The sequence below is a fragment of the Setaria italica genome, chromosome II, assembly GCF_000263155.2.
Source record: "Setaria italica strain Yugu1 chromosome II, Setaria_italica_v2.0, whole genome shotgun sequence".
Classification (NCBI taxonomy): domain Eukaryota; kingdom Viridiplantae; phylum Streptophyta; class Magnoliopsida; order Poales; family Poaceae; genus Setaria; species Setaria italica.
Window position 1 is genome coordinate 46,576,854 of NC_028451.1, and position 16,358 is coordinate 46,593,211.

Sequence of the window (16,358 nt, forward strand, 5' to 3'; positions counted from 1 at the left end):
CCTTTTTGTCCTGATATATGTATATCTCGGGTTATTAATTCAGAGAATTAGTAGATTATTTGACAAAAGTATGTTACAGTCTTGGTGACTTGTGTATCTGGCATTCCGAACTTGACACCCCGTTCCTAGAAGTGGCATCAAAGTAGTATGCTACCACTTCTTTTGTAGACCCTTACCCACACTACTTCAAGAAGACCTTCGCACTGATACCAATGTGGGAGATCAAGTCTCTACAAGGAAACTTAAATCTTTATTCACTACTCAATTTGATACAAGACTCACCTGCACACTCTTTGTGTGACTATCCTACCATGACACCATTACACTACATAGCTACCTTGTAATCTCCTACTTGAGACCTCTTATGCCATGGTATGGCTAGGAGGGAGGGGAGCACTTCTATTTATAGGTGTTCATGATCATTGTGGTGTTGCCATGTGACAGTTTTCCCACTCTTCCATACAAAATATCCTAACTCTAGAACACTCTTCATTCTTATCTAGTTTCTTATATTTCCACCATACTAAAATATATATAGTTCTAGAGTATTCTACGCTATATATACTAAAATATATACTAAAATAGCTACTTTACAATTAACATTGTAGAGTGAGTTAAAGATTGCCGGATTTGGAAGTTTTCCCTTCCATTTACATGTACTTGCTCCGTGTTTTCTCTTTCTGCAGGAGCAACTGCATTATTGCACAAAATGAAGATCACTATGTATCATGGTGATAGGCATAAGCCTACAGCAACACAAAGGACGATCTGAAGGCAATAAGTGGCAACTCTCTCTCTCTCTTCAACAACCTATAACCAAGATGTTAGTGCAAAAAACAGAACTAATCTCTTCAACAACCTATAACCAAGATGTTATTGCAAAAATCAGAACTAATGCCATGCTCTGCAACCAACATTGACGGCATACCCTCGAAGCAAAAGCAACTCCTTTTCTTCCATTACAAATTAGATCCTTTTCCTGATGACTCCACGCCAATTTCACACCAAATATTCTTTTCAATGAATTATATCTTATTCACATACACCTTTCATGTACATCAGTACATGTCCAATAAAGGTAAACTTTAATTTTCTTTTAGATAAACACGCATGCCTCTGCTCCATTCATCGCGCAGGTTCATATGAATCCTTTGACCAAGTTCTACTAATATAAACGCCTATGTCTCCAAATTTAGATCAACTCCTGATATGTAACAACGGAGTTTCGACGTGAACACTGAATGCATATCTTTGATCGACAATCCAGAGGTTCCTCCTGGTACTTACATCAGCAACCTTGTCGTAACAAGAAAACACTGGCTAAACCTAATAATGGCCGCGCCAGGTTTCTAGTGCATGTACGAAAGGTCCTCCATTTTTCTTTGAAACAAGTCAAATGTTGATCAGTTTATATTCACTGCTACTCTACTTGTCAAAGATGGATCCGCTCGTCCGTGCCGTGCCCATGCCTAAAATAGTGTACGAGCACGCCACGGCTTCTCGATCACCCGCTACGTGTTCACTTCCGTCACCTCCTTGTGCGTCGCAGTTCAGTTTGTCACCTGTCCCCACGACCGGATCAGCAGTGGCACATGGCGTAATCCCACACGAACGCACCGGCCAAAGCCGCTCGAATAAATGGTCCCTCATCTCGGCTGTCCCCTTCCCATTCGCAAATCACACCACAGACACACGATGGGGTACGGGTGGCTGCTGTCGGCAGCGGCCGCGGCCGCGCTGGCGTCGTGTGTGTTCGACGCGCTGGTGCGGCTCGTGTGGCGGCCGCGCGCGGTGGCGCGGCGGCTCCGGGCGCAGGGCGTGCGCGGGCCCGGGTACAGCTTCTTCGACGGCAACCTCAGCGATATCAGGCGGCTCCGCGCCGCGGGCGCCGGCGTGAAGCTCGACGTCGCCGACCACGACTTCACCCCCATCGCGCAGCCGCAGTTCCGGGAATGGATCCCCCTCTACGGTCGGTAACACACGAATTTCTTTTTTTTCAGGGATAGCAGCAACATTCGTTCGGAGCTCCTGCTTGTTTTGTGCATTCCGTTGTTCTGAAATTTGTTAGCCGTGCATGGCACGGCAGGGCGCGTGTTCTTGTACTGGTTCGGCTCCACGCCCGACATCTGCGTGGCCGACTACGCCATGGCCAAGCAGGTGCTCGCGGACCGGACGGGGCTGTTCCCCAAGAACCGGATGAACGCGAACCTGCTCCGGCTCCTCGGCGAGGGGCTCGTGCTGGCCAACGGCGACGACTGGCAGCGCCACAAGAAGGTCGTGCACCCGGCCTTCAACATGGACAAGCTCAAGGTATCAACGCCGTGGCGTGGCAGCAAGGGCACCCAAGTATCTCCACGTGCTCCTGCTTTCCCAGGCAGGCACGTAGCGTGCCTGGTTTGTCGCTTCTCTGTGTGCTAACTTCTAAAGCCTTTTTGAAACCAGATGATGACAGCGACGATGGCGGATTGCGCCCGGTCGATGGTGACCCGATGGGAGGCGCAGCTGGCGAGTCAGCGGGAGAAGGGGTGTCAACAGGTGACGATCGAGCTGAGCGACGAGTTCGAGGAGCTGACTGCGGACGTGATCTCTCACACGGCCTTCGGGAGCAGCTACAAGGAAGGGAAGCAGGTGTTCCAGGCACTCAAGGAGCTGCAGTTCATCACCTTCTCGACACTTTTCAGTGTCCAAATTCCAGGGTTCAGGTAATAGCATAGCAGAGACGAGCGCAATTGCACATATTGAACCCAAAATCCTGTTTCGAGAGGAAAGAAAAAACAACATTTCTGAATCTGTGGATGCGTTTTCAGGTATCTCCCAACTGAGAAGAACCGGAGGGTGTGGAAACTCGACAGGGAGGTGAGGGCCACGCTCACGAAGATCATCAGGAACAGGCTCGCCGCTAAGGACAAGGCAGGATACGGCAACGACCTGCTCGGGCTCATGCTGGAGGCCTGCGCGCCGGAGCACGGCGGCGACCAGCTCCTGAGCATGGACGAGATCATCGACGAGTGCAAGACCTTCTTCTTCGCGGGGCAGGAGACCACCTCGCACCTGCTCACCTGGGTTTTGTTCCTTCTCAGCACGCACCCGGAGTGGCAGGACAAGGTCCGGGAGGAGGTGCGGAGGGAGTGCGGCGGCGACAAAGACCGGGCGCCAACGCACGACATGCTCAACAAGCTCAAGCTGGTGAGCCTCACGCCATGCCATTATTGCCTACGTTTCATCGTCTTGTTCGTGCCATTGATGAATTCTTACGAGTTGCAAAAATGTCTCGTGCCCGCAGATGAACCTGTTCGTTCTGGAGACGCTGAGGCTGTACAGCCCGGTGCCGCTCATCCGGCGGAGGACGAGGACGGCGGTGGAGCTGGGCGGCATCGTGGTGCCCGGGGACGCGATCCTGACGCTGCCGATCGCGACGATGCACCGGGACAAGGAGGTGTGGGGCGACGACGCCGGCGAGTTCAACCCGCTGCGGTTCGACGGCGGCGTCACCAAGACGGCGCCCAAGAACCTGAGCGCGCTGCTGGCCTTCTCCAGCGGGCCGAGGTCGTGCATCGGGCAGAACTTCGCGATGGTCGAGGTGAGGGCCGTGGTCGCCGCCATCCTGCAGCGGTTCATGCTGACGCTCTCGCCGGAGTACGTGCACGCGCCGACAGACGTCATAACGCTGCGCCCCAAGCACGGGCTCCCCATGATCGTCACAAGGGCCGATGCGTAGTCAACTCTGTCACCGCCGAACAGTGCTGTACAATAGTATAAGTAGTTTGTCATCCCATAAAAAGTTGTAGTTTGCCATGAATAAACACATCGCTAGGTTTGCCCATTTTAAAATGTACTGATATCTAGTACTAGGTATATCTAGTACTGATATCAGTCAAGGATTGTGCAGATTTTTCATATCCGGTCGATTCAGAGAAAACGATGCGTGGGCGAACTGGCAGCGTCTTGCTTCACTTCTGCGATGCTGTATAGGATCCACGGCAGTTTGGAGCTCCGAGCTCCAGTGAAGGAACGGGCTGGGGAGCAATGCAGCGGCCGGACACCAATTGCCGTCCTCCGGCTGCGCCGGGAGCGCGAAGCGCCAGAGCCCCGCCCATTCAACCCGCCATGACACCAATTCACCCTCCCAAAACCTAGCCTCATGCGCCCATGGCCTCCTACGGGATCTGGCCGGACGCCGGAAGGCAGAGGCCCGCGCCGCCATTCCCCGCGCGACTGGGCTCGCGCCGTGCGGTCATGGCTAGCTCCAGTGGTGACTAGTCTGAGAGACTGAGACGAGACATGCCAGATCCGCTAGGTCTCCGATGGAGGCTTCCAGGACGCCGCGGAAGCTGCTCGGTGGAATGTTGCAGAGCCGGAGCATTTGCAAAGGCTAAGCACCTGCAGCTGCAGGGTGGTCAGAGACTCAGAGAGGTCAGAGCAGACCACACAGTGGCTAAGTGATTCCCAACTTGAAACCGTGAAGAACTAGCTCGAGATAAAATTTCGATCAGGTGAGAATGATTTGTGCGGTGTAGACTGATGAAGATGAACCGGCAAGGTGGTCAGAGACTCAAGAGTATGGAGAAATCATATCACATACTATGAGTACGTTGTGTTGAAATGTGCAGAGGCCCAGTGTAACGGTTGGGGATGGAAACACTGCAACTTTCTGGCAAAGCAGCTGGCTAGACGGGAAGGCTCCAATGGATATTGCTCCAAACCTTTACAAGTTGGCATGGAGGAATCAAAGAACAGTGAAGGAAGATCTTACTAACCAGAACTGGACAAGGGGACTTTGGCGCATGACAACGACTGAAGAAATGGCAGAGTTCGTGGTTCTGTGGGATATGGTGCAAAACATTCAGTTAACCAGTCAGCCGGATTGCATTCGGTGGAAATGGACAGCCAATGGTGAATATACCTCCAGGTCAGCGTATGAAGCACAGTTACAAGGAACCTACTCAAATCTGCAGGCTAAGGTGATCTGGAAGGCTCATGCTGAAGAAAAAATCAAATTTTTTGCTTGGTTGCTTATACAGAGAAAGATACTGACGGCAGATTAAATGTTGCTAAGACATTGGCCTTGCTCCCAAACTTGTGCTCTATTTGATCAGCATGATGAAACGGCATTACACATTTCAGTGAACTGCTGCTATGCGAAAGAAGTTTGGCACCTTGTCTCTAACTGGATGGGCTGCTCAGCTCTGATCATCTCAGGCAATGTTTCGGATATCAAACAATGGTGGAAAGAAACCTTGGCAGCTTTGAATGGAAGACAAAGAAGATCGGTGGCCGCCTTTCTCATGTACACTACCTGGCATATTTGGAAAGAACGAAACAGAAGGATCTTTCAACACTTGACGTTGAGGCCGGATCAAGTATTTGGATTGATTCAGATTGATGTTACTACGAGAAGAAGGGCGTGCGGTCATCCGTTACTACGAGAAGAAATTCTTGCGGCTTAGTATCCTGAGCTTTCCATGTTTTCTTAGTGTCATATGAGATTTCATTTTCAATATGTAATCGTTATGTAATTCACGTCAAAACTCTCTACCCATCTTAAATGAAAGGCAGTGCTCCTGCCAATGTTTCGAAAAAAAGAAATGTGCAGAGGCCTTGAAAAATCGCAAGGGTCTGAATGAAGCCATACTATCGATTGCTTGCTGGTACTGCAGCTGAAATGCCAAACATCAACCTATTGTGCTGTATATTCTCAGTATATTCATGATTAGAGAGTTCAGTCAACCCAAAGAAAATCAAATGAATCTGCGAATCCTCAGAAATTGTAGCTCTAAGTTTGTCCAGTGTGCCAAAGCACCATTTGGGAACTATTTGTTATGTTGCTGGTAGTGCAGATCATAGGTACTAGTAACACCCAATCAACATACAATGTGCCACTCCTAGAGATGGAGTCACCAGGAGAGTATTCTGAGATGAATATGTGTTTGTCACTGCACCCAGCCAAGTACAGCATCTTATGGAGGCCAATCAGTTGTGCAAGAAAGAAGTGCATCAGTACTGATCTCCTCATACATCTCTGAAACCTTTATCCCATGGTCCATAGTGTATAATTTAATTTGCACATTGCTAAATGCCTTTGTATGTTCTGAGCCATGTCTTTGCAGATGTTGCTCACAGGATAAGCTTGAAAATGAGCATGTTATCTAATAGTGCAGGCCAAAGTTGCATCTGAACCCAATTTAAGGATGGAGGCCTTGGGGCAGCAGCAGCAAGCTCGCAATTGCACATGAAAAACTTGGTAATCTGAGCTCTACTGTTTGAGTTACATACCCATCCATATTACTCGGCAGCTGGTGATGGACATAGCAGTCAGCAGCAATTGGCAAGCTAATCGTTTGGGGGAAAAAAATTCTAACGAGCTTTTGGGTATCCACAACCACAACCATCTTCGTGCACGGGTGGTCCATACTTCCATAGCCAGAGAGGTTGCCTGAAAAGGAAACCAACCAAGCATTCAGTCAGGCGCCAGGCGTCAAATGACTCTGCAGTCTGCACATCTTTAGAACCGGTCCATTCAGAAAACGACGAGCGAACTGGCAGTGTCTTACTTCACTTTTGCGAAGCTGCATAGGGTCCACGACAGTTTGGAAGCGACGGAGGTGCCGCTCCGGCGAGCCGCGAGCAGAGGCGGCGTTTGTTGCCGTCCGGAACGGCAGAACAAACCGCGCCTTGGGGCTCCGGCCAGCCTTGGTCCACGCGAGCTGGGCGCGGCTGGCTGCGGTGCCGGCGGGAGGAGGAAGAGGTTGCTTATCCCAGGGGACTCCCGGCGTCCGGCGGCGCTCCGGCGAGGCGCGGCGTGAGGATTGGGTCGCGATCCGGGAATTTCTAAAAACGCCCCTGAATATTTTCTAATAGCCCCCTAATTTGGATCGCGACTATTAATCGCAATCCGAATATTTATGAAGTACCCCCAAAATTTTGCATACAGACCCCTAATTTGGATCGCGATTATTGATCGCGATCCGAATATTTGCAACATGCCCCTATATATTTTCATATTGCCCCCTAATTTGGATTGGGCCCTCCTCCCTCCCGTCCGGCGACGTCCGCCGCCGTCCTCCGGCCGTGCCGGGAGCGCGGAGCGCTAGCGCCCCATGCATCCTCCCTACCAAGGCGCCAATTCACTCGTGCGCTCCTGGCCTCCTGGCTCCTGCAGGACGTAGCTCCATCTCACCGGACGGCAGAGGGCAGAGGCCCGCGCGACAGGGCTCGCACCCAGGCCGATCATGTCGAACTCCAGCGGTGACGGGTCTGAGATTGTGAAGATGCTACATCTGCTGGTCTCTACTCTATCGCTGAAACGTCATAGCCGAGGGCCTTTGCAAATTGCAAGGTTGAGCACCTCCCGTGGTTCGCTCCGCTCCTCCTCCTGACCTCTTCCCGCAGGCCCCCATATCTTCTCTGTCCTGCCCAATTTATGGCCTTCGCATAAGTTTCAACTGCCATGGCCCATGGGCCATGGCCGTTCGTTTCGCTTTCCCCGCTCCAAACAACTCACCGCCTTACACCGAAGCCCCGCGCCGGCGCTGGCGCCGGCGGCTCGTCCGCACGGGATGCGTACGCTCTACTCCGCCGTGAAGAGGAGGATCAACTTGAGGCTGCGTCGCCCGCCTCTTGCCTCCCCAGCTACTCCTCCTCGCCACGGCTGTCACAGCCACAGCAGCTGCGGCCCTCGCGAGGCCGCCGTCTCGCACGACTCGCTCCTCCTCCGGCTGCAGTCGGGCCCCGTGCTCGCGGAGGTGCGGAGACTGCACGCTGCCCTGCTGGTCCGCGGGTACCGTCGCAGCACCGTCCTCGCCGCGCAGCTGGTGCGCGCGTACGCCAGGCTCGGGGACGCAGGGCTCGGGCACGCGCTACGCGTGTTCGACGGAATGCCTAGGAGGAACTCCTTCGCGTGGAACGCGGTGATCAAGGCCCTCGTTGACGCCGGCAGGTTCTCGGAAGCGCTGGAGCGCTACTGGGACATGGTCAGTGACGGCTTGGTCGCTGCTGACCGTTTCACGTACCCGCCTGTTCTAAAAGCGTGCGCGGTGCTTGGAGCGATTGAGCAGGGGAGAAGGGTCCGAGAGAACATTGAGATAGAAATTGCCGGTGGCAGTGTGGTGCCCAATGTGTTTGTGCAGTGTGCGCTCGTGGACATGTTTGCCAAGTGTGGGTGCTTGGGTGAAGCGAGGAGTGTGTTTGAGAGCATGGGAGTAAGGGACTTGGCTGCATGGACTGCGATTATTGGAGGGGCCGTGCATGAAGGGGACTGGTTCGAGGTGATGAATCTGTTCAATCGCATGAGGTCAGAAGGGTTCCTGCCTGATTCTGTGATTTTCGCCACTGTTATTCCAGCATGTGGTAGAGTGAAAGAGCTGAGGACTGGAATGGCATTGCAGGGATGTGCAGTAAGATGTGGAGTCGGTGATGATACCCGTGTTTCTAATGCTTTAGTTGATATGTACTGCAAATGTGCTTATCTGGATATGGCAGCTTCTCTGTTTTGGTCTATTGATTGCAAGGATGTAGTATCTTGGAGCACCATAATCGCGGGGCATTCACAAAATGGAATGTATTGCTCAAGTGTCAAATTGTTTACTGAAATGGTTTCTTCAGGAGTAAAACCTAATTCGACTACTCTGGCAACCATACTTCCTAGTCTTTCAGAGCTGAAGTTATCCAGGTATGGAAAAGCAATTCATTGCTTCTCTGTAAGAAATGGACTCGATCGCAGTGAGTTTCTGGTGAGTGCATTCATTGACTTCTACAGTAAACAAGGACTCATCGGGGAAGCAGAAACTGTATTTGAGTTCACGCCTAAGAAAGATTTAGTCATTTGGAATTCAATGGTTGGAGGATATGCTGTGAATGTGGATTATGAGTCTGCATTACATGCATTAAGGGAACTGCAGAAAGTGGGACTTAGACCTGATCATGTGACTGTTGTTTCAGTTCTTCCGCTATGCAATCGACACTCCTGGCTCATTCAGGGTAAGGAACTACATGCTTATGCCATCAGGCATAACATAAGTTCAGTTTGCTCAGTTAGTAATGCACTTATAGATATGTACTGCAAGTGTGGTTGCCTAGAAATAGCCAGCAGGATATTTCTAATAATGACAGAGCGCAATACCATTACATACAACACTCTGATGTCTTCTCTTGGAAAGCATGGTCATGACGATCAAGCATTCATTCTTTTTGACCTAATGAAGAGAGATAGAATTTTTCCAGATAAAGTGACTTTTGTAGCTCTGTTATCATGTTGTAGCCATGCAGGCCTTATTGATAAGGGCTTGTGCTTCTACGATTCCATGTTGCAGGACTATAACATCTCTCCAGATAAGGAGCACTATTCATGCATTGTTGACCTTTATAGCAGATCTGGGAAGCTTGATGATGCTTGGAGTTTTATTACAAATTTACAAGAAGTGCCAGAAATCGATGTTCTTGGGTGTCTATTGTCAGCGTGCAGAGAGCATAATAGAATGGACGTTGCTGAGCTTGTTGCAGAAAGAATATTTGAACAAAACCCCAGCGATCCTGGTTATCACATTCTGCTGTCTAACATCTATGCGAATGCTGGAATGTGGTCTGATGTGACTAGGATAAGAACTATGATAGGAGAGAGGAACTTGAAGAAGAGAACAGGAAATAGCTTGATTTGACCATCAGCTTGTGGTTCCTCATACATATTCATGTGTATTTTGAAGGGAAAAAAAAAGAGCATGGAACAAACAAGTAGATAGGAAATCCAAAATTCCGTGACTGCCATTTTCAATGGTAACATACAGAACTTTCAAAAATGTGCATGGTCGCTTAATACCATACCCTGGATACATAAGGCGAGGTCAAGTGTAAAACTGCTGATATAAAGGACAGCTCTAGCTACTTGAGAATTAGTGATAAGCCTGGGAGGGAGACTGGGAGAGCACCAGAGCAACAGCTACTGCATCAATACACTGTTCAGAGGGTTTTCTCTGGCGGAAATTTTCGTATTTGTGGGCATAGGTGAGTGCACAGAACTACTGATTAAATTCTACCGTTTATGCTTTTTTTTCTTGGTGTTACATGTGGAAGGGTTTAACATTTTTTTTCCTTTTCTTTACCATGCTTGCAATCTGAATTCTGTATCCTTTTTTCTAGTAATTAGCTAAAGAGGGCTTTTTGGTGTGACAAGATATCCAGAATGTACAGCTCAGCATTTTGTTCTGTTTGACTATCACCATGCTTCATATGGATCTTAATGATGAATGTATTCACTTTTCTCGGCACCATTTAACCTTCTTTTTTAATCAAAGAACTCCTTTTCTGGATTGCAACTTATCATTGCTCTGTATTCGGCTTAATATATTCTGATTTTCTTTATTGATGATCAAGAATATGTTCTGCAATCATTTCATGATTGACCAACCATCCACCAAGAAAATTGATAATCATGCACTAAGATAATTTCGATAATTTCAGAAGTGCTGCAGTTATTACGTTTTGTATCTTTGTTGCAGGCGGTCACTATCCACTGCTCCGAAGTCTTTTTGTGCTGCCTGCAGTTCTGAAGAAATAGAAGTAATGCAGCGCACATACGACCCTCGGATGCTTCTGCAATTTAGAAGAACTGTGGATTTTACGAGATCAAATTTGAATTCTTCCAGTTTTTTTTCTGTTCGACTTTTTTTGTTGATTGTGGAAATATTGTTTGACGTGATTCGTGGGGCTTATTTGCACAGGCAGACAGTAGGACCTCACATATCAATGCAGTCTTTACTCATGAATCAGTTCACTTGTTGCTATCATATACAACAATGGTGTCTCCATCAATGGATGTCAAAAGCAGAAAGAGCACCAAAAGTAGAATTAGTAAAGCACCCGGATTTCACTGATGATGCATCATATGCAATGCACAAGGGCAGTTAATCAATGAAGGTTCTGGGCCAACACGAAGAAGTGGGCTCACTTCATGTCTTCATCAGATAGTGGATACCCTGCTTGTCCTACTGAGAGCTGCTGCTATCTGAAGTTTGTGCATAGGATTGAGTACAACAACGTGGCCTACATTATTACAGCCTTCTTCCAATTCAGCTTCCTGGAATCTATGGGTAGGGAGTTACTTTCTTCAAAATTTTCCTATGATATTTGCAGTCCCGATGCTTCAGTTGCTTCTGTATGATTTCAACATACCATATTTCTTGACATACTTCTTCAATTTCAGTCCAGATCACTTAAAATTAATGATTGATGCTACTATTGTGCTGTATAACTATAGTCTGTGTGACTTCGATTACTACGCCTGTCTTTTGGTTTCTTACCTTGTTTATTTCCTTATTGTGTAGATAGAGTAGATTGACTTGCAAGCTTCAAGAAAGCAAAGCTCAAAGCGAACGGGCATCCTTATCCGATCCAGGTCACATCTGTTCATCGACTCTATCAAAGCTCCAGTGGCCGGTGTGATGTGATTTGGACCACCTGCCATCCTGCAACGGTAACTATCTTCAGCAATAGAATCTGAATTTCATTAACAACCAGTCGCCTATACATGATCAAAAGTAATCACCAAAGACTTGCAAACCACAATTAGGTAAACTTAACGAGCAAGTTGCTAACCGTCCAGTTAATGAAATTATAGCCTGAGTGGTAGACTGCAGGTAGCCCGTAGCCGTTGGCTGGCTGGCTGCAGATACCGGAGTAAGCAATGATAGGCTGCACATGTGGAGCCTTGTTCTGGAGAACTCCACATGTTATAACTACCTACCCAAACTTTCACAAAGACCCAAGTAGCAGAATTAATACCGTTCTTCAAGATTTAGAACCTACCTGTCAGTCTGGCATTAGCTGCCAGGACGAAAAATCGGCAGATGCTTATACTAATCTATGCAAGTCTTTGGGTACTGGAGCTTAATCAGCACTCCTCTCCATGTGGGCAGATAAGGACGCCCCTGGGAACGGGGTACCGGCCCACGCCCTCTCGACGTGCTGCACCCACCGGCCACCGACGACTCTCTGAATTCACGGCCATGGCTCGCTTGGCTATCAGCCTACATCACCCAGAAGTAAACGTGTAGCAGCTGCAGCCTGCAAGAGACGAGCTTGGGTGCTTGTTTGGTTTGGTCTGATGATTCGTTGGCACTGCCTGCCATTGCAGGACAGTGGTGTTTGATAGCGGCCTGTCGGGGGTGGTCCGGGTCCATTCATCATCATTCATGGGCGTTGCCGCGTTGGAATGGGCAATGGCGTGGCCGCCTGGCCGGTGGGTGCCGACATGTCCACACTCCACAGGCCATTCTACTATTGTAATTGTCTAGCAAGGTTTATACATTACGTGGTTTTCAAGAACATTATGCATCATGTCACACTGGTAATTTGAAATTATGCTGATGTGATCCTTAACTCCTCTCTCACGCTGCTGACTGGGCGAGCAGATTAGTATGGCATTATTTTACGCCTTGTAGTGATCCTCTTTGTGTGCGCTTGTTCCTGGACAACTGGGCTCATTTCTTGGTGGTCTTCCTGCTATCTCGCAAACTCTGGCATGATTTACAGGCCAAGTCAAGTTGCACTGGATGGAGTACATGTAGAAGCTACTGATAAAAGCTTTCTTAATTTTTTTGGTCAGCATGCATGTACAAACCTAAGAACAAATGAAAGCAAAAGTACTTTCCAGTTGTGCATAAAACCGATCGGTCATCCAAGCATTGTCCAGAGTCTAGATCCACAAGAACATGCTCAAAGTCTCCGAGCAAAGGAGATGGAATAAAAGGCCCCCGGCTGTTTCGATTCCGGGCGAACATGACTGGTAACAACGAAAGCAGGTTGCTTACTTGTCATGATTCGCTTGGAGAGAAGAGGATTGGAGCGGACACACACACTGTGTGTGTGTGTGTGTGAGAGAGAGAGAGATGCTAGGTTTCGATCAAGCCCGTGCATGATTGATCGACGCGGGCCATCCTGGAGACCGTCCCCACATGATCCCACTAAACGTAAACAACGTCATGTCAAACCAAAAGGCTGTTCCCTGATGAAAGCAAAATCAGAAGGATCCGCCACTAACAGGTTCTTAGCATGATAATTAACCAACTTTATTTTCTTTTTGTGACCACTGGTAGATATCATAAGTGCCAACTCGTTGGAACTCGAGTCAAAACAATCACAATTACTGCTCTGGACTCAGCGCAACGAACAGAGTGCTTTTGTTTACCTGTGAAGGTGCGGTTATCTTTGAGGTTCCTGCGGATCTGCTTCCACGTAGCACTCGAGCCTTCATCTCGTTTCTTAATTCAGTAGTAATTAAAACACAAGAGGTGTCACTCAACTCTTGAACAGACCCTGCTACACGGTTCAGAGTCCGTTGCGACTTGCGAATTCAATATTCTTACAGGGTTCAGAATTGAAGGCGTGCGTTTTTCACTGCCTAGTTTCGCTACGACCTGTGATCGCTAACCCTTCAGCGTGAAGCTATCATCGCAAAAGTAACCAGCAAGGAAGTTATCGACGCAAAAGAGAAGGAACTCTGACGAACAACTTCACCGCGCATTTCTGCGCCAGGAGAAAAAGCTAGGTCGGCACGCCAAGTAGCTTGTTGGTAATAAACGAGCCCTAAATCCAGCCGCCCGCCCGCCCGTCCGATATGGATCGATCCGCGCTGGCCGTCGGAGGCGGACAGCGCGGCGCACGCGGCCGGGGAACCTTCGGATCCGATACCCCTAGCTACCGGCCTCTTGGCATCTTCGCACACGCAGGCCACGTGCCGGCACCCCCCGGTGGCCGCTCGCCGCCTCGCCTTTATAAGCGGCCGGGCGGGCGGAGCTCAGCTCATCGCACTCAAGCTCACCCTGCAACTTGCTCGCTCTCGTCTCGGCTCTGATATTTTCTGCCCTGCCCTCTCGCTGCCCGGCGTCAGCCTTCCTTGGTCGGGAGACGAAGGAGAGAGATAAAGGAGAAGATGTCGGACGGCACGGCGACCTGCATCGACATCATCCTCGCCATCATCCTGCCGCCGCTCGGGGTCTTCTTCAAGTTCGGCTGCGGGGTCAGTAAAATCTACTAGCTCTGGTTCAGAGCTCTTGCTGACTCATTTGCACCCCAGCGTGCTCAAATACTTGCATGATACTGTGCGCTGGTTTATGACTACTGTGTTCGTGGGGGCTATAGCTGATAGATGGCTCTTGCTCTGCTTGCAGGTTGAGTTCTGGATCTGCCTCGTCCTCACCTTCTTCGGCTACCTCCCCGGCATCATCTACGCCGTCTGGGCCATCACCAAGTAGAGGGGCCTCTTCGAGGTACTATTCTACATGCACCTTCTTCAACAACCTGTTACTGTGAAACTGCTCGTGTAGAGAAAAACAAAACACGCACCTCGCTTCTTGATGCTTCCAGTGAATTGTTGCTTTAATTTCCTTTTGATTATGGGCATGCAGGTGATGATGGGGCCGGGCCTCGTGCGTGTGGTGTCCTCGTCGTGCCTGGTGTGATCTGCAGTCGTTTGAGATGTAATTTCTTCTAGTTTCTCTTCCCTTTGGCTGGATGGTGCGCACCGTGTTCGTCCCTCTCCGCGGGATACGGGCTGCACCTCCTCCGATCCATTGTATCGCCCAGTTCCTCTGCACATTTCCGTCCCTGTACTTCGATTGATTAATTAATTCGTCCGTTCTTTAGTGGAAATTAATTCTCTGCTTGTTTGGCTGCTTGATTGATTACTTAATACTGTTTTTCCTTTCTTTTTCAATATCTTTTTTGTCTGTTTGCTTGGCACTCTGGGATTGGGAATAAATGAATAATCACCCATGGTTTGGTGAGCTTAGGCCTTGTCTAGTTGCCTGAATTTAAGTGCCCAAAATCACTGTTGTAGCACGGTAGCACACTGTAGCGTTTCGTTTGAATTTGTAAATTATTGTCCAAATATTCACTAATTAGGCTCATAGATTCGTCTCGCAAAGTACAACAAAACTGTGCAATTAGTTTTTGATTTTATCTACATTTAATACTCCATACATGTATCGTAAGTTTGATGTGATGGAAAATCTTCTTTTTTGCATATGTCAAAGTTGGGAGTTTGGGGAAAACTAAGCAGCCCTTAGCCTCTTGGGGAAGAAGGGTAGCTAGCTGGCTAGGTGCTCGTTCCAAACGGAACGGGCCTGTCAGATCAAACGGATCACGGAAAGGGTAATATCTAATATAATGGCGTCCAAGAAATAATACCATGGGCGCTTGTCGCGTTTCTAGCGGGAGGCTAGTCCCCGTCGAGGCTTTTTTTTTTTGTTCGTATATCGATTGATCCTATGAAATCATATCACTTACCTTTTTATTTAAAAAAGAAGTGAATTTTTTTTGCGAATCAAAGAAATTAATATATTGGCGATCCGGTGCTAGCAGGTGACGAGTCAGAGAATGCCAGCTGACCCCTGGCGGCTGGGCGCGCCTAGTGCCCGATCCGGACGTGTCATGTGATTTGCTCCACCTGTCCGATCCGGACGATGTACTCCACCTGTCAAATGTGAACGGTGAAAATGAGAGAGAGAGAGAGAGAGAGAGAGAGAGAGAGACCCGTGTCTCGATGCTAGTCGTCGTCGATACTAGCGATGGGCAGATACATTGGCATCTAGTAGCAGCTTTGGTCGATTAAAGAAATGGCTGGTCGTGTCGCTGTACCTGGCTGAGCGGGAGGCGAGAGCCCAGCGGCGACGGGTGTCTCTGCAGGTGCAGCGCTGCACACACAGAGCAGCAGCAGCAGCTGCATCCTGGGGGAAACGGACGTGCGGATGAGCGCGCGTGCCATGAATTGGGTTTCGCTTTCCCGTGTGAGCGGACTAGCAGACCAGCTCACGGCCGAAAGCAACCGCCCATCTAACAATAGCAGCCTCCGCCCCGCCCCGCCCCGGCCGGGCGCCAGACGCGAGCCGAGCCAAGTCATGACGCGCCGGCCGTACTGGCACAGACGTTGGCGCAGCGGATCGGATCGCCAGACCCCAGAAACGCCGCGCCATCCTCGTGGTTTTCTGGTGAGTTGCACGGGACCAGTGGCGCGCGCAAGGAGCCAAGGAGGGCTAGGCGCCACCGTGAGCAGGGCGCCGGGGCCGGGCCCTGTCGCACCAAGCGGGCAGGGGAATCCAATCTCCTTCCCCGCGCGCGGCGCCCCCACCGCCGCTCACGCGCCGGCCGAACCAGCAACGAATCATGCGCGCAACGGCAAGCTTCTTGGTGCGCCGCATGTGCCCGCTCCGCATGGTAACAGAACAGGAACAGCCTCCGCCGTCCGTACTCGTAGGCAGCCGCAACCGACAGGCAAGCGAAAGACGGAAAGAAGAGAGAGGCGTCCTGAAACTTTGTTGCCGGACGAGACGAGCGCCAACTAATGCGTGGGCCTGATCGCGTCGCCGTGG

General features: G+C 49.7%; 2 protein-coding genes and 1 long non-coding RNA gene across 6 annotated transcripts; all 3 read left to right on the forward strand.

Annotated features, from left to right (window-relative positions):
* Positions 1-1,679: 1,679 nt before the first annotated feature.
* On the forward strand, positions 1,680-3,934 carry LOC101784390 (cytochrome P450 709B2). Its single transcript, XM_004958387.4, has 5 exons — positions 1,680-1,969; positions 2,087-2,310; positions 2,443-2,702; positions 2,808-3,186; positions 3,284-3,934. The coding sequence occupies exons 1-5, from the start codon at positions 1,696-1,698 to the stop codon at positions 3,716-3,718; spliced, it is 1,572 nt and encodes a 523-aa protein (XP_004958444.1). The 5' UTR covers positions 1,680-1,695; the 3' UTR covers positions 3,719-3,934.
* Positions 3,935-6,923: 2,989 nt separating this feature from the next.
* On the forward strand, positions 6,924-12,374 carry LOC101784794 (pentatricopeptide repeat-containing protein At1g11290, chloroplastic). Of its 4 annotated transcripts, none has more exons than XR_002676605.1 (4): positions 6,926-9,996; positions 10,491-11,081; positions 11,316-11,464; positions 11,907-12,374. XR_002676605.1 is itself a non-coding variant. In XM_004958388.3 (2 exons), the coding sequence occupies exons 1-2, from the start codon at positions 7,455-7,457 to the stop codon at positions 9,314-9,316; spliced, it is 1,530 nt and encodes a 509-aa protein (XP_004958445.1). In that variant the 5' UTR covers positions 6,924-7,454; the 3' UTR covers positions 9,317-9,445. The 4 variants fall into 4 exon arrangements, 1 of the variants encoding a protein (XP_004958445.1); XR_002676606.1 differs by having other exon boundaries at positions 10,536-11,081; XR_002676607.1 differs by having other exon boundaries at positions 10,713-11,081.
* A 1,359-nt stretch (positions 12,375-13,733) lies between these two features.
* On the forward strand, positions 13,734-14,662 carry LOC101785319. The gene is made up of 3 exons (XR_001163436.2): positions 13,734-14,008; positions 14,160-14,258; positions 14,397-14,662. It is a non-coding gene; the product is annotated as an uncharacterized LOC101785319 (long non-coding RNA).
* Positions 14,663-16,358: the final 1,696 nt, after the last annotated feature.

Coding starts and splice junctions, on each gene's coding strand:
- LOC101784390 (XM_004958387.4), top strand. CDS start 1,696: ATGGGGTACGGGTGGCTGCTGTCGGCAGCGGCCGCGGCCGCGCTGGCG. Junction 1,970..2,086: donor GGAATGGATCCCCCTCTACG/GTCGGTAACACA, acceptor ATGGCACGGCAG/GGCGCGTGTTCTTGTACTGG. Junction 2,311..2,442: donor TCAACATGGACAAGCTCAAG/GTATCAACGCCG, acceptor TTTTGAAACCAG/ATGATGACAGCGACGATGGC.
- LOC101784794 (XM_004958388.3), top strand. CDS start 7,455: ATGGGCCATGGCCGTTCGTTTCGCTTTCCCCGCTCCAAACAACTCACC.